Genomic DNA, 21,241 nt, shown 5'->3' with positions numbered 1-21,241 from the left:
TTTAAGGACATGATGACTTACCATTGTTCATAGCCCTTATTATAGATCATCTTCCTTAATGAATGTCAACTCCAAGATAAATGTCGTTGATCAGAAGTAGCTCTTTAACCACATCATTTATGTCCATTCGATCCCATGGTGATTCAGCTGAGCATGCAACTCCAATTTTAATAACTAAATTAAGGCACTCTTGCACTCTTTCCTTCATGCATCGTCTTCGACTTCCAATTATGTTGGTTACACTTGTTGTTGCCTTTTCTTCATATTCTTCCATGGGGAGAAGTGATGAGTCGACAACAGCCATCACTCCATCATGCAAAGCCATCTCAGCCCAATAGTGAAGATTAAAGTTACCTTTGAACATTTCATGGGTAGGCCGCTTCCCTGTGAACATCTCTAATAAGAGAATCCCATAACTATAAACATCACCATGTGTTGAAACATCAGCACCTACACCATACTCTATAATTTATGCATATTATGTTAGTGCTTTTATAACTAGTGAGAATAGGAGAAACATTGGTCTCAACTAGAAGAATAACATGATATTAACCTACTCAGTTGAACTCAAGGGTTAAATTAAGTATAATCATTGACGAAAATCTCATAGAGCAAATTATTTGGGTCTAGAGTTTTGAGTGAACTATGTATCCAATTTAACAATGTGCATCTCATGAGAGGTTAGGGTATCATCATATTTGTTCTGAATTATAGTGTTCATACAAGGACCATAGGCTCCTCTAGTGTCCATAGTTGTGGATCTAAATCCAACTGATTATCTAATGGCATGATATCCAAGTAATTTTATCGCACGATTTTAATGTGGCATAATGTGGCCACATTAATCTATGTACAGGAAAAAACTACCAACCCCTACACAAAGTAAATGCATAATTCTCCAGAAAATCGTGGTTTCTAGCCTATAGCATTTAAGGTATAATTTGATTATACTAAGGAAAGATGCACTCAAAACTTTGGTGTAAAAATAAAGAGACTCAAAATATCATCTAAGCATACGTATCTTCTTGGGATTTTTATATTATTACTTTTCAATTGTTTGAGATATTAAACTACTTTTCTTTAGGAAGGGGCTAAAGATATCACAACATGTATATGAAAATAGTAATTACACCTTAAGATTTTACAGTAGAATAGGTACGACAAATATTAGATTCATCGTACGAAGGTAAGTTGTCTCAACTTTCAAAAAAAGAATAAAAATTATACTAGATCAACAAAAAAAGAAAAAAAAAATACTAGAGCAATAAAAGAGGTACATTACCTGGCGCAATGTATCCAATAGATCCCTTTATACCAATTGTGCTTGTGTGATTTTGAGATCTACATGTGGCTTGAGAAAGATTTCTTGATATTCCGAAATCACCCAAATGTGCAGTCAAATCACCATCGAGAAGAATATTGCTTGGCTTAATATCACAGTGAATAAACTGCGTATTACAATGATGGTGAAGATAATCCAATGCTGAAGCTATATCAATGGCAATATTCAATCTTTGACCAAAGTTTAAATGCCTTTGTTCATCTTGTATGCCATTTGCATGTGGATGTAACCACCTCTCCAAATTCCCACCGGGCATGAACTCATATACTAAAGCCTTAAAATCATTGCCTTCAAAATCTATACTTGAACAAGATGTTAAGATTTTTACAATATTACGATGTCGGATATTTCTAAGGGATTCACATTCAACCATAAAACTCTTGGAAGCACCTCTTTGTCTGATGTTGAGAACCTTTACAGCAACAATAGTTTCATCATGATTGAGAACTCCTTTGTACACAGAACCAAAACTCCCCACTCCAATCAAATTTGCAGAAGAAAATCCATCCGTAGCTTTAAGGAGTTGGGGATATGAGATCTTAAAATGGCCATCTCCTATCAAAGATAAAGTGGATTCTTTCTTTTCTTTTCTTTTCCGGTAGACAATGAAAAAATATGTCGTAAAAATCAAACTTAGAGAGCCCCCACAACCACATATGATAACTATCAGCTTAAAAACATGAGGTTTGCCATCTCCTTTTGACTTTTGATTTTGACATTTTGGCAAATGAAGTTCTGGTATACCTCCACAAAGCTTATTGTTTCCAATGATTGAAAGTGCACTCAAATTTTCAAAGACTCCATTTGTTGATACCCCACCCTCCAAATGATTAAATGATAAATTTAACTTTTGTAAAAAGTTAAATGTACTCAAATATTTTGGGATAAAACCAGATAAGTTGTTGCGTGAAAGATCTAAATCTTGAAGACCTCTTAGAGAACTCAGAGACGATGGTATAGGTCCTTGAAATAAGTTACCCTCCATAGAAAGGTGCTCTAGGCTTGTACAAGCACCAAGGGTGTTAGGGATTTTCGCCGACAACATGTTCAGAGAAACATCTAGGATTTCAAGATTGGCTAGTCGACCCACATTCAAAGGTAGAGAACCAAAGAAAGAATTTTTACTCAGGTTTAGCTCTATCAATGTGAAAATATCAAATATCTCTTTGGGGATGATACCATTGAAATTATTACCAGAAAGGATCAAGTTTAACAAAGATTTGCATTTTCCAAGTCTTGAAGGTATTTTTCCTTGCAAGCGATTATCTCCTAAATTGAGATTAATCAATAGTGTCAAGTTTCCAAAAGAAGAAGGGATTGGCCCAGTGAATTTGTTCTCATATAAATAGAGTATTTGAAGCATTTGAAAATCCCCAATTGAAGTTGGAATACTTCCTTCTAGTAAATTATGATATAGGCTCAAGAATTGTAACCTTACAAGGTTCCCTATCCCCACTGGGATGTCTCCAGATATTTGATTTTCTTCCAATGTGAGCATTTTTAGTTGGGTCGACAAGTTTGCTATGGAGTTGGGGAGCACACCACCAAACTGATTAGCACCAAGCACCAAAATTGTTAAACTACTACAGTTGGTCAATGTGCTGATGACAAAACTCAAGTCATTGTCCTCTGCACTTCCCAAATGGTTGTTGGACAATACAAGCCGAGTGAGCTTTGATAGGCCTCCAAAATCAATAGCCACTTTCCCAGTAAAATAGTTTCTGTTGGCTTGAAATAGTTCGAGTTTCGACAAATTGGACACAGAAGTTGGAATTGGTCCATGAAACTGGTTTTCAAAAACTGAAATCCACGATAGATTAGGAAGATTGAAGCCTATATCTGTTGGAAGACTCCCTTGAAGCTGATTAATTCCGACATCAAAAACACCGAGTGAAGAAAGATTATATAGAGTGGGAGGAATAGTACCAGACAACTTATTTCCACCAAGCAAGAGAATCTTTAATCTTGTCAATTGTCCAAGGGAATTTGGAATACTTCCATTAAAATCGTTGAATGATGCGAAAATGGTGTAAAGGGATGAAAGATTCCCTAAGGAAGGTGGGATTTGTCTCGTCATTCTGTTGTGACGGAATGAAAGGACTTGAAGCCTGGACAAGGTGCCAAGTTCTACCGGAATTTTCCCCATAATATTGTTGTAACTTAAATTGAGTTCTATAAGATTGGAGCAACTTGATATGTTGGGTGGGATTTCTCCTTCAAATGAATTGTTAAATAGGTATAAATAACGAAGCCTGAAGAGAAAGCTTACTTGACGAGGGATTTCACCATTGAAGCTGTTGTTTTGGAGCGAAATCTCTCCAAGGAAACTGAGGTTTCCTATTTCTGGAGCCAAGGAACCCACCAACCCACTAGATAGTAAACGCAAGGCTTTGACCCTGTTTGGATGCCGGCGACCACCACATATAACGCCTGGCCACTCACAATAAGGGATGGAGTCATTCCAGGAACTCACAACATGAAAGGGATCATTGGTAATCCGACCCTTGATAGCTAACAAGGCTAGCCGATCAGTTCCATTTGATCCTCTACCTGATTGTGAAAATGCCAAACACATGCAGCTGCTGTTGTAACAGAAGAGAAGAAGAAGAAGAAGAAGAATGGCATTAATGTTAATAGTGCAAATGGACAAAGGCACCAAGGTATAACCCATCGATCAAAATGTTAATTTTCAGTGTGTATCCTCTGGGTTATATGGACTGAATGAAAATTTGGGAGTGATGGAAAAGTAGGAGTAGTACGAGTCGTCAGAAGTCTCATCAATTGCAATTTATAGTCTCTTTAATTTTAATTTAGGCATGAGAGTATTGTGAAGTCAAACCCACGTTCGAGCATTGGATGCCAAAGTCCCAAAGTTCTTATGAAGAGGGTCATCACCGTGTGAACACAACTACTTTCACAAGCAATTTAGTCAATAACGATCAGTCCTGCTACCTAATTGCTACCTAATGGGTGGCCACTTCCATTAGCCCACCGTGAAGGAAACAAATTGAGGCTCTCCTTAAGAAGAGGGTCGATCATCACCGAATGAAGACAACTACTTAATTGTCTCGAGGGTATGGGACCCATGTCTTATGGAGGGGTCAAATCTATCTCCATCCGTCCTGATGTGGGTAGCTGATCTGGATCTCTCTATCTTATATTTGATAACCATGGTCAATCCTGCTATTTGGTGACCCACTTCCATTATTCTACCACAAAGGATACAAATTGATCGAGGCTCTAGGCATCTTACACAATTAAAAGTTTATCAATTGAAACCATTAAGTAAACAAATTGAGACTCTGGGCATCTTATGCAAATAAAAGTCCTCAAGAAGAAGGTCATCAACGTATGAAACGGGATTCCTTTTACAGTAAATTGAGTGAATTGAAAACGTAAGTGTGGCATGAAATTTAATTCACTTATGTGTCTTATGTCCGTTAGTCCCACAGTTGAATTCATACTCTCCTTCCAACTGGTGGATGTAGAATTAATTATACAGGTGGGGCAAGGATTTAATGCAAATCGATGATACGTCACGACCAGCAATTTAAGCATGAAAGAAACAAATCAACAATGTTGTATTGATAGAGAGAGTCATCCCATGGAAGAATAGTCTTTCACCTTAGTTAGTAAGTTCGGGAACGCCAATTGAATGGAAACGGATACGTACAGCAATTAAACGGACTAGATAATAATAATATTTTTCAAAAATTCGATTTCATAAAACGCATACGATAATAATACGATACACATTTAATACGGGTATAATACGACATAGACGGCAATAATACTTTTAAAAAAACGGACATATATTCATTATATAACATGCATTCACCACCTAATATACAAAATAATATCATGATTTTATTAACTAAAATAAACACAATAATATAATATGCTATATAACATCTCTAAGATTATCATTTAACATACCAAAATATCAATAATCTACAAGAAATGAATGTAGATTGTCTGAAAATGACATGAGCAAGTTGATTACCTTATCATTAAATCATTCTTCCAACATTACAGTTCTTTCTATCTACAATGAGATAACCACATATTTTTAACCAGATGTGTTCTTGTGAAGGGAGATGAGTTCCCACTAATTAACCAACACAAGACAAGAGGGAGAGTTCCAGATATGGATCTCCACTGTACACATTAGCTACAAGAGACAGAAAAACAAGAATAAAATAGAATAGAGATTGAGCCGTTCTTGCCAATATCACACCAGATTCATTTGCTTCACTACCACCATCAAAGTTCAAAAACCAGAGAAACAAGAGGAGAGTACAAGACTTAAGTGCCGCTTTGTTGAACGGAGATGGCGAGGATGATTGGAGATGGAGGGCGGCTACTGTTGCCTGCTATGGTTGGATGTTCAACGCAAATCGAAAGGGACGAAAGGGAAAGTGAAATAGTTTCCCTAAATTCTAATCTTTTGGGTAAAATTTTTTTTTTTTTAAAAATGTATAATACGTGTATTATACGAGTATAATACTATAATACTCAATCGATTAAAAAATGCATTTTTTTATAAAAATATGGGAACATACAGGGACGGGAGTATTATATGTTTAAAAATATGGGGACGCATATAATACGTGTATAATACGCGAATTTACTTACTAAGGTCTTCACCGTGTGGAATGGGAATGCTTTAAATAGAGAATTCCCCGGAAAAAGATTCTGTCCAGCTGTGCGGGAGTTGGAGCATCCAGCCTCATTAAATGACAGCAAAATCAGGGATCGGGTGGTCATTTCCCAGGTGGGTCTCACTTGAGCCTCACATGTGAAATGATCACCCCCTGTTTTTGAGATGGTTACCAAGCGTTGGACCGTCCAACTCCCGCCATGGCTGTGGACAAGAGCTAGGTCCGAATTGAACTCGATACTGAAGTCGATTCACTCGAGTCTTGCACAATAACAGCAATAGTCAACACTGTAGATCTTCTTTTGGTTGTAAAAATTTCCTCAATCTTTTCGTGTCAATAAAATGATAGATAGAAGAAGATGGGTCATGGCTTCCTTCCTCCTTGAACAAAAGCTTCGCGTTTTCCTTTAACCTTTTTTGTCTTCTGTTTAATCCCTAATGAAACAAGGGTGTCGAATTTCTAACCTGAATCTGTTGGACCAATCAATCTCCGATCAATGGCATTTTGGTAATTTTATTACATCTTTATATTAAATCAGAGTTTAATAACTTTCCTTGTATATTTTGGTCTAGAATTTGACTATTGAATTGTATGTGAGATCCTTAATCATATGAACTAACTCATGTACTCCCAAGTAGTAAATAGTGATGAGTTATACTTCACTAGGTATAGTAATGCCTACAAAGATCTAAAAAATAATAGATTTTTGAATAAAATTTAAAGTTAAATTTTGATAGATTTATTTTGTATTGATGTGAATCACAGCATGGTAAGAGGGGCAATATAATAATGGGTTGGTGAACCCAAGGATGGTGGGTGAACCATCCTCTATGAGTGGAGGGAAACTAAATCCTAAAATGTATAATTTAATTTTGATTAGATTTATTATGTGTTGACATGAATCACAGCATGGTAGGAGGGATTTGGTTCCTCTTTAGTGTGACAGGAAGTGTAGCTTACCATCCGACGGCCCACAATGGTTGGACACGCAGCCCAACACACAGACGGGGTGTTGGGCTACGTGCCCAGGCATTGTGGGCCGTTGAATGTGTGCACTCCCTATTACGCTACAGAGGAGCCCAACGCTGGTAGGAGGGGCGATGATAATAGTGAGATTGTATGTGATACTAATGGGGAAGGGGAAGGAGATGAAGATGATGTCCCAGCAGATGTCATTGCCTCTGTACTCCAAAGAAACACAACAGATTGATGTGATTGTTACCCATGACCCATCTTCCTCCTCCGTTACTGAAACTAATATCACTAACAATGGTGACCTTCACAACTCAACAAATGGAATCATAGCCTTTCTTGCTCCACCTACCAACTTGGAAGCCAAGAATTCCATGGAAGAATAACAAGAGATGGTGAAACTTGACTTTGGGATTGCAAGGATCGAAGCAAAGATGAGAATATCTTTTGAGAGAAGAAGAGGAAGATTGGGTTTTCTCTTGGTGAGTGTACTTGGCTTCTCCGATTGATCAGAAGGAATGAAGGAACAAAGATTTTGTCCCCAAGGCTACGCGAACAATAATCTAGGAACAAAGATTTTGTCCACAAGGCTACGAGAACAATAATCTATTCAACACTTATTGTTAAGGGATGCACTTTTTTCTTTCTTTAAAATATATTATTATTAGTGTAGCAGTAAAATTTCATTTGTTTCTAGGAAAAAATTTTGCTGCTACGCCCATAGTAGGAATATTCCTGCTACAAGGCTAGCAGCCAAGGAAATAGAATAATTCACTTTCCCTTTTGATTCATAAATACCCTCCTAGGTTTTAGTATTTTTTAAAATACCTCTTAAGATCCCATTTCCTTGGCTACCAGCCTTGTAGCAGGAACATTCATTCCTCCTACTAGTGTAGCAGCAAAATTTGAATCCAGATCCTCTACGGCTTGACTATAGTAGCCATCTGTCCTGCCCAGTAACAGGAGCATGACATGTGTAAAGTGCAAAATCCAACGGTAGATTTTAAATTTTTTTGAAATCCAAGAGTTAAGTGGTTTAATTGTATAAAACCAAACCCATCTAGACCAAAACCGTTTTTACCAAACCAAACCGATCTAAACTAAACAAATTCAACTTCCCATTTTCAAAATCAAAACCCTAACCCTGTCTGTTCCCTCTCCCGTTCCGAACGAGATCCCCAAAATCAAAACTGCTGACGAAGAAAATGACAACAACATCATCAACGGCAAAGACCTCGAAGCAGCAGCCGAAGACGATCTCAAGCCTCCTCCCTTCAAATTCCATCGCATATGGCCCGAATCCGACGAAATTTGATTCCTCCAAGACCTCCTCGAATGCTCCGCAGATGGATTTGTCTTTCCTCAAGACCTCCCTCTCTTCTACGATCGCTTCCCACAGTCCATGCCTCAACCCTACACCAGATCCCAGCTTTCTAAGAAGCTTCGTCGTCTTCGTAAGAAATTTCGCATTATCTCTACTCGAATTTCAGTTGGGCTTGATCCTTCGCTTCTTGCTCCGCACGATCGTGCGCTCTTCGATCTTTCCAATCAGTTATGGCATCCTTCATATGCCTCTTCATCTCCCTTTCAGTCTAATAAGCGGAAGCCCTCTAAGGTTAGTGTTAGGGTGAGTTTCTCTCCTACCCTTCTGCTTGTCTTCCTCCCCCTCCTCCTCCACCACCAGTTCAACCTAGCATCAACGACGCTGATATTATTGAGGAAGATACTGAATTGAATTTAGAGAACAATCTCGGCAGTGGACATGAAGAGGAGCCGTATTTGCTAGTCGGTGAAGATGGTGGTGGGCTTGGACGGTTCGCGGCGAAAACCATTATGGATAGCTTTGATAGATCCCTCAAGGCAGTGAAAATGATACTTGTTCGCCAGGAGCTTCTTTATGCGGACCAGACGTCTACGTCTTCGTCTACTCCAGCAGAATCGTCGAAACAGGGGAGGGCAATAGATTTTGAGAAGAGGTGGCGAGAGCAAAGAGCGGAGAAACTAGATGTAATGGCTTGCAGCTTGAGGCTGCTTCTTGAGAATGCTATCAATCAACGATGAGAGCACTTGATCGATGTATAAATCGAATGTATAAACATTATTTTTCTCTCCTATTTATTTATTATCTTCTTTTATATAACCTTCAATCCTTTGGCTTTCTTTTTGTTTGGTTTTTTCTTGTGTGTTTGATCTTCTAGGTGATTTTTGTTTATTCAATCATAAAAGGATTCATTTTTGTGCATTCAATGTCCAATTACAGTATAAGCTTGCTTGTTTTGCAAGTCGTATTTGAAAACTATCCTGATCAAATCAAGATCAATTGCAAAACCAGATGCTTAGATCTTGGGCTGAGGTTTTTGACTAAAAGGATTGGAGATGATTAATCAATAAATTTGCCTTATGCCAGATTTGAGATAAATGCCTTCGGAAAGCATCCACAAACTCTATTGGACTCATCAATGGCCATGTCTTTCTAACCCCAAAATAATTCCAAGTTCAGAGGATCAGTCTTTGAAATGGGATCACAATTAACAATTGTTTTTCATCGTCTACAAGAATGACAGAGCATTTATGGGTGCCCCAGAGCATCTCCAGAAAGATGAAACTGATAAAGAGCTATCTTGATTAGGAGCTGTGATTTTACATATGACAAGTTTTCCAGGCTTGATGAGCATGACCTCTATCCCTAGTTTGAGAACTAGCAACCAAGCCTAACAGTCATGCAATCACCATGATGAAACAGCAGCAATGGCTGATGAAGCCACCATAAGGCTTATTGAACTGATCATTGTAGGATTAAATTTTTTTTTTTTTATCATTAATACTAATAAGAAAATTTTAGGAACTAGAACAGATCATTTCCATTATTAATTGGTAATTGGTTCCAAAATTTGAAACCAACAAGTTAATTGGGACAGTTTGGCCATGGACCAATTGTGGAATTGATTTAAGACCCACCCTGATTATTTGGAACCGTTCCAATTAGCACCACTACTTGATCAAATATAAGTTTGGATCAGCCAATCTGAGTAATTGAAGTCATCATTTACATTAAGCTACTCATAAGAGTAATAAGCTTTTCACTAGTTAGAACACAAGGAAAGTAGACTCGATTAATTTTCTTAACCACCTGGTACTTCCTTTTCAGTTTATCATCGAAAAGGGAGTGGTTATATACGCACAATATACAGCCAAAAGGTTACATTTTTACATACAGAAGTGTAACCCTGGGTGCAACATCATAATCCATTTCAAAATATAAGATTGAACTACTGATATCCACTCAGTTTAGTACTATCCTAGTGCCGAATATTCTGAAGTGCCTACTTCCCCATATGTCTCTTTTATCAAGGTAATAAGATTATATGCAGCAGTACTGCACCCATGGAGGATTTCTAAGAGCCATCTCGACTTCCTTCCCATCGTCTCTCTCAGTTAATCCAAGCAATCTAGCTATTTCGCTTCCTCTTCAGTACGCCAAAGGAGCGGAAGCCATCAAAAAATGTCTCCTATCATGGATCAGGACAGAATTATAAGGTAATGCAGTCAGGGAAGTAGTTTATTAATCAACATAATCCAAAGCTGAAACTGAAATTTTAATGAATTTTTGCAAAATAAAATGAAATTTACAACAAAGCTGTGAGGACAAGCTTAGAGATCCCCTGACAAGTCTCCACTGACAATAATGAATAACCAAAGACCGGACTCGGTTCATAATTTATCTTCTCCCATCACCAAATAATGGGTATGTATCTAATCCGCAAAAACTCATATCACAAGCTGGGATCTAGCGTAGGGTTGAGGCATGGACTGTGAGAAGCGATCTTAGAAGAGAGGGAGGTCTTGAGGAAAGACAAATTCATCTGACGGAGCATTCGAGGAGGCCTTGGAGGAATCAAATTTCGTCGGATTCGAGCCATATGCGATGGAATTTGAAGGGAGGAGGCTTGAGATCGTCTTCGGCTGCTGCTTCGAGGTCTTTGCCGTCGATGATGTTGTTGTCGTTTTCTTCGTCAGCGGTTTCGATTTTGGGGATCTGGTTCGGAGCGGGAAGAGGGAAAAGACAGGGTTAGGGTTTTGATTTTGAAAATGGGAAGATGAATGATTAGTGTTTCGTTTTAGTTTTGTTTAGTTTAGATCGGTTCAGTTTGGTAAAAACGGTTTTGGTCTAGATGGATTTGGTTTTATACAATTAAACCACTTAACTCTTGGATTTCAAAAAGATTTAAAATCTGCCGTTGGATTTTGCACTTTACAGATGTCATGCTCCTGTTACTGGGCAGGACAGATGGCTGCTATAGCCAAACCGTAGAGGATCCGGATCCGTAAAATTTCGTTCATTATTTTGTACGATAATGAAATTCTCTGTTCTACTCAATTGTATCTGTATGGAGGGACGGTTATTTTTATATTTTTTTAGATGAAACCAGAAAAATTCATTAACTAAAAAGAGGAATACACATCAGAATCCATATCAAGGAGATCTTGCTCTTCTACAAGGAGGGGCAGTATTATTATTACACATTGTTAATAAAAAAATATCTAAATATGCACAATACAGTTAGATTAAATAATAGTTCCTTCGTTTTTTTTGATCTACATTAGATCGTGAGGGGCATAAAATGTGTGATTTCATAAAATGTGTGATTTATATTGTGAATGAAACCTCACCATTTTTCATACCAATAAAAAAAAATGCAGAAATTTTCGACCAAAAAAAATCTAGAAATCCTGCTTCCTTAGCTTAACGAAGGGAATCAAATCTTGTGCACATCGTACAATTAGGGAGGCTTTGATCCACATGCCAGCATGTTGGGATGTGTACCGTGTGTGAATCGGAGCTCCACAGCCAGATGATGTGCATTGAAAGATCCTCAAATCTTAGCCTAAACCTATACTTGATCCTTGGTCCCAAAGGAGAAAATCTAGATTTTGACCATTGGCATCAAATCAACTTTTTTGACTTCCAGACATATATATATGGGAGAATGTTCTCTAGGCCGCAGTGCAGGCTATGCCCAGGCACATGAGCCTGCCATTAAGGGGGCAGGGTGGTCATTGCACCCACCCCCATGTGCTTGGGCACAACCTGCGCTGCGGCACAGAGAAGAGGGCCCCTATATATATATATATATTGTTGGATTGATGAGTTTATTGGATCAGGATCGTCTCCAGGGAGCCCAGCGCCCAGAGTGCTACTAGGGGCATCCAGCGGTTGAATTGTGCCGCACACATCTCGATGCTCTCCTAAGAATGTGTGCGGCACAGCCCAACGACTGACGACATCCTGAGTGCTGGGCTCCTTGGAGGAGATAAATTCGAGTTTACTATTTCACCCAAAAAAAAAATCGAGTTTACTATAACTACTATGTTTACTAAATGCAACCAAGTACACTGAAGGAGTGACCAAAGATTGGCGAAAATGTAGAAAGACAGAAATATCCTTATCTTTTTGGTTAATCAAACCCTCATGATACAATCAAACGAGAGAGGCAAGAAGAGGTGGAAGATGGCGAAAGAAGACGTCCTGTTCCTAGATTATTGCGCGATCTTGCCTCCGATCCCTCCGAAATTCGTCAATTTCGGCATCGAATTCTCGACACGTTGGGATCAAGAACGAGAAAGATGGTTGCTTGGAGATCGATCTTTCCGCTTATCTTTGTCGCGGCTCTAATAGTTTTCGAAGAATGGGTATCCATACCTTCATGTGAGGTAGTCCCAAGCAACCATCCTGAGGACGTTTCTGTTGAAGATTCAGAGGATTTGAAGGTGATGATGGTGGCGAACCTGCTCTTGCTGGGATCTGAAGCAGGCTACATGAATTTGTATTTCAGAGATTCCTACATGGCCAAGTTCTTTAGGGTATTAATTCTAATTCTGAGTTCAATGCCTATTAATAGCTCCCTGTTTTGAAATGTTGCGTTTCCTTGACTGGTTTTTCATTTGGATTCTTTATAATGTTATCTCCCGAAAACCACTACAAAACTGACAAAGTAAGAGTGAGAGGGAGAAGTTTCTGTTGTTTCATTAAGCAAAAGATTTGTTTTTTTTTTTTTTTTTGGGTTAAATCCTCTGGGTTTTATGTCGCATCTGTAATTTCTGTGTTGGTAGTTTTTCCATTCTATGTTCATTTCACCTACTTTGACTTCATAAAACAAATAGCAAATCACTGAAGTGATCACTTTGTGATAAACAACGTGAAATATTTATTTGTTGAACTACTTGACTCCTAACATATTTGATTATTATCTATTCTTTCCTTGAAGTAATGTAATCAGTTTGTACCTACTCTTTTGTGAACTAGAAATCTTTTGATCGCCTAAAGCCTGATATGCTAGTAGTCTTGGGTGATGTTTCTGCAAAAGGATCAGAATTGACGAGTCATAAATGGTTCTCTGTGCTTCAGCAGTTTCAGAGGATGGTGGGACCCTTTCTTAGTCTCCCTCTTCATATTGTTCTTGGTGACAGGGACATAGGAGAATGCAGGCATGTAAGTTCAAAACTCATCAATCGAATATCTAGCAGTTTGCCAGGATTGGATTCTGCAGGTTGTGGTTCTTTTGAAGTAAGCAACATTAGCTTTTTCTCACTTAACACTGTAGCTCTTCTTTGTGGCAATAATGGCCTACGCTTTGGTGTTGAAAAGGCCATAGAGAGAGAAAGTGTAGATCTGCAAACCCACATAGTGGGTACAAATGAAGCCACAAATGATTCCAACAGGTTCCATGTCCATGAGAATTTTGGCAGTTTTCATTGGAGAGAGAATGCAGTGTCATCTGGTTCTGGACCTGTCCTCTTACTTCACTTTCCGCTGCATCCGACAACAAACAATAGCTGTATGGATGCCAGTGCTCTCAAGAGAACCGTTTCACCTCTTGAACGTTGGAGTTTAAGAACATTTTACAATCAGTAAGTGTTGTTCTTAGGTTAGTATTACATTTGGGCCCCATACTGAAATAATAGAATACAAATCTGTCAGTGATGTCTCCAAAAGGCGTACAACATTGTTACCCAATTGGTTCACTATTAAGTCTGTCTTGAAATTCAACTGAATGATCATCATCTTTGGTTGATTGCTCTTGAACTCTTTGCAGGAAGCAAGCTGGGATGGGACCTTACGAGTTGTTGCAAGCTCTCCCCCAAAATGCAACTGAATACATCATCCATGCTCTTAAACCCAGGTACTGCATTTTCATTCAATAAAATCTTATTTTTCCTACACTTCTGCTCTCTCTGTTTGTAGTCTATAAATTCCTACTTGTTCGACCGTTGTTTCTTATCCATTTTAACTTACCTTGGGGTTCTTTCTATCAAGCATTAACACACCAACTCTGTGCTGTCTGTATACTTGTCTCAAATTGACTGAGCGCCTTGCCAAATCATTGGGGTCAAATAACATGAATCCCGCTAGTTGGTGTCGTGCCTAGTATTCATGCATAGCTTCTGTTGTATATTTCAGGATGTCTTTTTAGGAAAGGATACCTCTTGACAAACTGTGTTGCCTGTGGAACTCATTGGCTCGGCCTATCTGTTTTTGAAACATGTTGGGGTGCCATAACTATTGTTTGCTTCCCCATTATTTGGATGAGGTTGGGAAGTGAGACATTGCCTTGTAGGACTATATTCCGTATTTGAGAGAACTCGGTAGTCCGTTCTACTACTTCAAATGCACCTATATGATGTGTCTACCCTTTCAGGTGTTACCAGTAGGGGGGATGCCAGATCAAGGCATGTTCCAGCCAGCAAAAATTTTCTTATAAGATGGAAAATGATCAATAGAAGCTAAATCTTTGAGCCTTGAGAGTTGAGGCCTTTGAGGGAGGCTTTTATATTTAGATGGCACTGAGTTGTGCTATTTAAGGAAAACCTGATCCGATTATAACATGCCTGCTTGCTGGGCTCTATAATTACAATGTCCTCCTTTCAAAACCTGTCCATTTTACACCTTATCAAAGCACTTTATATTTCCCTGAGTAGAGGCATTCACCATCTTACAATGGGAAAGTGGCAATTGTGCAAGTTATAAACAATTTGGGTTCTACATTCTATACATAGAGGTGTCAGATAGCCTGTTTGGTCTAATTCATTATTGGACAGGTTTGATAATGCAAGTTAAGCATTTTGGATTTTACATTCTTTAGGTAGAAGTTTCGGATAGCCTGCTTAATTTTGAGCAATTTTTTTTTCCATTCTCTGTATCAGATTATTCATTATAGACAAGTTTGATCACGAAGTGGGTATGCCTGAAACCTACAACCTCCCTATTCACACAGAAATCCAGTCTTTTATCTTTCTGTCTAGATAGCATATATCTCACCATTGTAACTCAACCGTAGCTTCTTACCCACCCACACATGGTCCACCAAGTTGTACACTTTGTGGGGTAAATAATACGAGGACAAAGATGAGGGAAAATGCCATTCCATTAAACCCTTTAGAAGTATTATCAGATTTTGGTATGTACTTACCTATCAAGATGCATGAAGCATTGTTCTGGTTAAGAGAATTAGGAGACTGCTGGGGAAAAGATTTGTTTGTTATTCCCATGAGAGAGTTGATGAATGATAAAATACCTGTGTATTTCGGATTTGTCTTTATCAAGCAGAAGTATGAAATCCACCCATTTATCTTCTTTCATGTCTTTACATTCTCCGAACTGGTTGTTTTCCCCTGGTTTTCTGCAGGATAGTCTTCAGTGCTCATACCCACAGATTCTGTGACCACATTCACAGAGATGGAACCCGGGAGGTGACTGTCCCCGCCATGACCTGGAATGCAAGGGATGACCCTGGTTTCATTGTTGCCACTTTTGGGAGGAACAAAGCAGTGACTATTAGCCAGTGCTCCCTTGCTAGAGAATCTCATGTAATAATGGCATATGTCTCTGTTCTGGTTTTGTTATTAACTACAACACTAATAACAAGCAATTCACATTTGTTGAATTCGAGGAGATAATTTTCCACCATTCACTGTGTATTTTATTTTATTTTTGTTCTTGTTTTATTCAAGTTTTTGCTCCACTTGTAGTTTTGTATTATAGCTCACAGGTGGATGAAATTCATCCTTGCGTGTATCAGTAATTGGTGATAAGTGTAATACAAGAACTGGGTAATCACATCAACTTCGGAAAAAAACAAGGCATAAGGATTAAAGCTGTGATTCTGTCCAAGTCTCGTTTTTTTTAGTAAGACTGTCCAAGTGTCGTTTCTTTATATAAATGTTGTACCCATCTTTCTGACTTTGTCCGACCATCACCAGTTTGTAGCTCCTGCATTATTTGTGAGTAATAACTTGACTAATTTAAGGGATAGCCTTTTTCTTCCATTGTTGGAAATTTCTGTTACTTGGATACACATTACAAACTCAGGAAAAACTTGTGGGCCAAAAGGTGAAAGCAGAGAGGATCATTGTTAGCTTGTGGGGCTTTCATATTAGGACTTTAGGAGAGTTTGGATAGGGGATCAAAGTTCAAGGAAGTGGAATCAGAAGGAATTGGCCTTTATCTATCTCCTGCAATTCCAATCCAAACCAGTCGGAATTGTTTTCAAATCATTCTGAATTGGGATGAACTCTAAAAAAATTTAATCGGGAAGAAGCAAGGATTTCTCAAACCTGTAATCTTTGGGGTATTTGATTTAATATACCTGGATTCTTGAAGCAAGAGGTAAGTTTAATTGATTTTCTATTATTTTGTTGATTAGAAGATAGAAATAGTGGCCAAAAATAGAGATCAAACATCAAACAAGACAATTAAAAAACAAGATGCAGGAAACGGGATCGGTCTTGGCCGATTCTGATTCCTGGAACAATGTTGGGGAACCTGTAGCAACTATTTTTTCTCATGAATGTTTCTTATAACAGTAAACTACTGTACTCAATCTGATTTCATCTTTGTAAATAGGATTTCTTAGCCCTCCTTCCCCCCACCCCTTAAAAACAGTTATATTTAATATCTCAAAAAAAAAAAGAAGAGAGAACTGAAGCATCTGAACTTTATTAGGGTGTTGGGGTCAAATACATGGTTCTAAATATCAGTACCGTATCGGTATCACCGGAAACCAATACGGATCGGTTTTATTATCAAAAAGTGGTCCATTTTTTAATTTATGCCCGACACCGATACCTATAACCTTGGTCAACTAAACTAAGACACTAATTAATTAATAGTTCATGGGTACCACTCGTGACATTATTAGATATCTCTTTGCAGACAAGAGAATGCAGATCAAACAAACACCTGATTACCAATAATATCATGTTGAATGACTGCTCCTGCTAATCCTGTATTAACAGAGCATGGAGCCACAAAATAGGTTCATCAGAGACTAGTAAGAACACAGGAAATTGTTATTTACTTCAACTGTGGAACCAGAATTTCAGGTCATCACTTAAGTTACAGAACTCACAAGAAATGTGAAAAGCTCAGTCATGCATAATCAGAAAAGTAGTGTATACTGAAAAGCATTACCAGTTATGTCCATCTGATTCTTAATTCAGAAGAACTCTTCAGTGGGTCCTATTGAATGAAACTGTTTCCAGCCCATTGAAAGCACCACAAGCATAGACAGGTGTGAAGTGTCTTTGGGAGGATTGTGCTCCAAGCTTCAAAGAACTCCAATGTGTACTTGCTGTCTAAGTACTGAAAGGTTCCACTTCTGATGTCCCCATCCTTAAACACAATCAGGTGCGGCCATGGTTCTCATTTCCCTCGTAGAAATTGGTTGTTTGACATAAATGATATTCGTTGCTGTTTTCTTTTCAATTACTTTCCAGTTTCTCTTTAATTAGGTTCCTTGAAAGCTTTATAAGATCAGCCATTTTTTTTAATATTTTGGAAAGAGAAGTTTGGTAGAGAAAGTGAAGTGTGCTAAGCAGAGTATGGTTGAAATTGGAATTGAGGATATGTTCCCTGTGTTCCTTCACTTCAGACTTTCAGATATTATTATTCTCTCCTCTTGATTGCTAATGCTTCCTTTTGAAAAAAGTAGAATGGAAAGCAAAATATTCCTCGGATGTAGACAGTTGAGGTCACCTTAACCTTTATAAAATGGAGCTCATATGACTCTCCTACCAGTATCAGTGCAAGCACACAAGAAAAATCTCTTCAAGAGATGGCCAGTTCCATTCAAGTCTCTGGGAGTAATGAGTTATGTTGTCAATATCTTCATTCTTGTTTCTCTGGTAACTTAAATCAGTCCCAAAGTTCCAATTTAAGGCTCATTCTTGCAACCAAAAGCTAGAAGGCTTCTATTTTCTTGTCTGTTGGAAGTTTCCTGGATTTTTTTTTACTGAGAAGAATTCCTTTTTGTTTATTGACAATGACAAGCAACAGGGAATGGTGCAACTGACAAGAAAAAGCTCGTGGAGATCCTTACAACTAGGAAGTTGCAAGAGCTTAGGCTTATTCGTCAAACTTATAATGCCCTCTACAACCAGGATGTTCTACACATCCTCTCTAATGCTCAAAGAAACAGCCCATTTGCTGTAAGCCTTTATCTTGTCTCCAAATTTAGGCTTTTTTCACCCCAATTCAATTTCATGTATACAGATTATATGTTGGGAAAAACAATTCTTTCCCACTAATGTGCAAGTTAATGGAGAAACACAACAATAACCAAGTATGTGCAAAATAAACTAAAATAAATCGAGACACTAAGGAGAGAGTGCCCACGTCCTTATAAGCCTTCATATCGCGCTATTCACATCCAACGTGGGATCATTACTTTTGCATGGAACCCCATATGACGATACTGATTGTGTTTTATGTCTGTGTTGGTGGACCTATAGAGGGTGGTGTATCTTCGGATGAGTGATCCACAAGCTCGTGATGCCGAGATTGTGAGGTCTGTACTTTTTGGGAGGAATGTGGACATCAACACTCTTATTGAGATGGTTTGCGCTTGTCCTTCCTTAGAGCTTCAGTCTATCAAGCAAGCATATCGCTCTCTATACAATTCTGATATTGAACAGGATACTTCCCTTAAAATCAAGGGTGGCTTTAAAGAGGTAAAATTTCAACTACTTTAGAACTTTTTCACAACAAGCACAGTTGACCAATTTTTCTTTTGGTGCTCTCTTTAGATTCTGTTGGCAGTATTGAAGTCAAGTCGCCATTACAGTAGCAAAGTTGACATGAGCATGGCCATGTGTGATGCCAAGACACTTTATGAAGCAATGGAGAGTGGTAAATACCTTGATCAGAAGATCATGATATCCCTTCTAAGCCAAAGAAGCACTTACCAACTTAAGGCCATTCTTATCTCCTACAAACAACTCTATGGCCATGAGTTCTCAAAGTCTCTTAAGCGAAATAAGTGTGGACAATTCGGAAAGGACCTTTCAGTTGTTATCAAATGCATCCAATATCCTGTGAAGTACTTCGTAAAGCAACTACGAAGAACACTGCAAAATGGTGATTGCAGAGAAATTCTTGTTCGAATAGTCATTACACGAGCTGGGGTTGACATTAAGGAAATCAACAATGCTTTTGCTGTCAAAACAGGTTGGTCAATAGAGAGCCTCATAAGAAATATGTGTAACAATACCACTGATAAGGCCTTTGGCTACATTGCTGAGTTTTTAGTTGGACTTCTTAAATATCACTGACAAAATCTCTATCTATGCATATATAAACTTATATTTGTAAGTTGACAGTTTCAGTGATAAATAAAATATGTTATTTGATTATGCCTCAAAATTTCTTTATTCGGTTCCCTTTTCCTCTTTTTTGTACATCCATTCTCCTTTTTTCCCCTGTTATGGATAAGCTGGACTGAATAACTTGATCCCATGTTTGGATCTCAACCAATCCCTTTATCTTTGCACTTACTCCAGCTAAGGAACAGCTTCTGCTAGACAAAGTTTTTATGTCTTTCATAGGTACACATGTGCCTCATTTTTTTCTATTAAGAATCTGCACTCAAGGTATATTGAAAATAGAATTCTTTTATGGGAGTAGGGGTTCCCAAGTGACACTGTTATGTAAACACCATTGTATTATATTCAAGGATTGTGTGAAACACATGGGCTATCACATGGTTTGGTCAGATATAGATTCTGCCTGGAAAAGTTTAAGGTAGGTTATCCAAGAGCATTACTATCCCAGATATACCACCAGATTCCATGATCTAATTTGATTTTTATCTGTTTTTCGGGTCGTAATTTCCACAAGTGGAGATCAATGGAAAGTATAAGAAAATTAACTGCATCTATGCCACTAAGCCGAGTAAACTCCGATAACCTACTGAAGAACAAATGAGGCCATGAAAATTTAAATTTTAAATTCAGATGTTCTTTTTTTTCTATTTTTCTGTCTTGAAGTTACATGATTATGCATTTGAGTTCCATAACCATGGTTACTAAGTTTAGAATTTAAGCAACAACAGTTACAGGGTATTCTTCTTCTCCCACAACCAAAAAATGAGATTCTTTTTCCATCACCAAAGACCCATCATCATCAGAGCTGCTAAGGTGGTCATAACTGGGAGGTGGCCGACCGTAGCAGGCAATGAAAGAGAATCAGTGATGGAGGGAGAGATGCGTGGTGGAGGACAGAAGGAGCGAATATTCATATTAGCCATTACTGTACAAGACCTTTTGGCCTAAGACAAGATTTTAAGCTCTTTTCCCTCATCACCTGTGTCTCATCTTTCTCTTGTCAGTTACTCTTTTTAGTTATTAGCCGTCTGAGTAATTTTCAACGCTGGAAGGTGCAGGGAGGGAACAGACTAAAATTTTTTGCTCAAAGGAACCTTTCTTTTCCTCTTCATCTTTATCAAAAGTGAAAGAACGCCACCCGGTCCGCCAGTCGTGCAGCGCACACTGCCACTGCACCCAGACATTTGGATGTACAAAATGACCACTGTAACCCCTGAAAAGATGAAAATACCCGGGGTGCTGCGATTATTTTGCGCAACCATGTCTGAGTGCAGGGGCGCTGGCTGCTGGATGGCGTTCTCTTTTCCTTAATTTTAATAAAGGTGATTCCAGCTGATGAACCATGTCCTTTAGGGCAAAGAGACTGCATATGCACAGGCACTGGCACCACCATAACCAATTAACCACACAATGGTGTCAATCGATCAGTTTATTCCGATTTCGATCAGTTGTGATAATAGGTGAATTCGAAATCAAACCAATAACGGAAGGTTCGATTTTGGTTTAGTTTGGATTCGGCTTCTTATTGGTTTCTCTTATCGATGTGTAATCGGTATGGCATCTGGTTCGATCCAATTATGAAAACCCCTTACTCTTTATGATTTTTTGG

General features: G+C 38.4%; 4 protein-coding genes across 4 annotated transcripts; 3 read left to right on the top strand and 1 right to left on the bottom strand.

The window, feature by feature from the left end:
- Positions 1 to 26: 26 nt before the first annotated feature.
- LOC122667364 (probable LRR receptor-like serine/threonine-protein kinase At3g47570) lies at positions 27 to 4,013 on the bottom strand. Its single transcript, XM_043863626.1, has 2 exons — positions 1,283 to 4,013; positions 27 to 462 (listed from the first exon to the last, which is right to left on the bottom strand). The coding sequence occupies exons 1-2, from the start codon at positions 4,011 to 4,013 to the stop codon at positions 56 to 58; spliced, it is 3,138 nt and encodes a 1,045-aa protein (XP_043719561.1). The 3' UTR covers positions 27 to 55.
- Positions 4,014 to 8,377: 4,364 nt separating this feature from the next.
- On the top strand, positions 8,378 to 9,036 carry LOC122667363. Its single transcript, XM_043863625.1, has 2 exons — positions 8,378 to 8,590; positions 8,695 to 9,036. The coding sequence occupies exons 1-2, from the start codon at positions 8,378 to 8,380 to the stop codon at positions 9,034 to 9,036; spliced, it is 555 nt and encodes a 184-aa protein (XP_043719560.1).
- Positions 9,037 to 12,539: 3,503 nt separating this feature from the next.
- On the top strand, positions 12,540 to 16,140 carry LOC122669665 (metallophosphoesterase 1-like). Its single transcript, XM_043866488.1, has 4 exons — positions 12,540 to 12,837; positions 13,280 to 13,884; positions 14,070 to 14,156; positions 15,660 to 16,140. Exons 1-4 carry the CDS (start codon positions 12,601 to 12,603, stop codon positions 15,928 to 15,930), a joined length of 1,200 nt encoding a protein of 399 aa, XP_043722423.1. The 5' UTR covers positions 12,540 to 12,600; the 3' UTR covers positions 15,931 to 16,140.
- Positions 16,141 to 17,312: 1,172 nt separating this feature from the next.
- Positions 17,313 to 19,649, top strand: LOC122669666 (annexin D2-like). Its single transcript, XM_043866489.1, has 4 exons — positions 17,313 to 18,156; positions 18,308 to 18,459; positions 18,763 to 18,981; positions 19,057 to 19,649. The coding sequence occupies exons 1-4, from the start codon at positions 18,087 to 18,089 to the stop codon at positions 19,579 to 19,581; spliced, it is 966 nt and encodes a 321-aa protein (XP_043722424.1). The 5' UTR covers positions 17,313 to 18,086; the 3' UTR covers positions 19,582 to 19,649.
- Positions 19,650 to 21,241: the final 1,592 nt, after the last annotated feature.

Source organism: Telopea speciosissima, chromosome 7 (assembly GCF_018873765.1).
Source record: "Telopea speciosissima isolate NSW1024214 ecotype Mountain lineage chromosome 7, Tspe_v1, whole genome shotgun sequence".
NCBI classification, from domain to species: domain Eukaryota; kingdom Viridiplantae; phylum Streptophyta; class Magnoliopsida; order Proteales; family Proteaceae; genus Telopea; species Telopea speciosissima.
The sequence above is the reverse complement of the archived record's forward strand: the minus strand, read 5'-3'. Positions and strand labels throughout refer to the sequence as shown.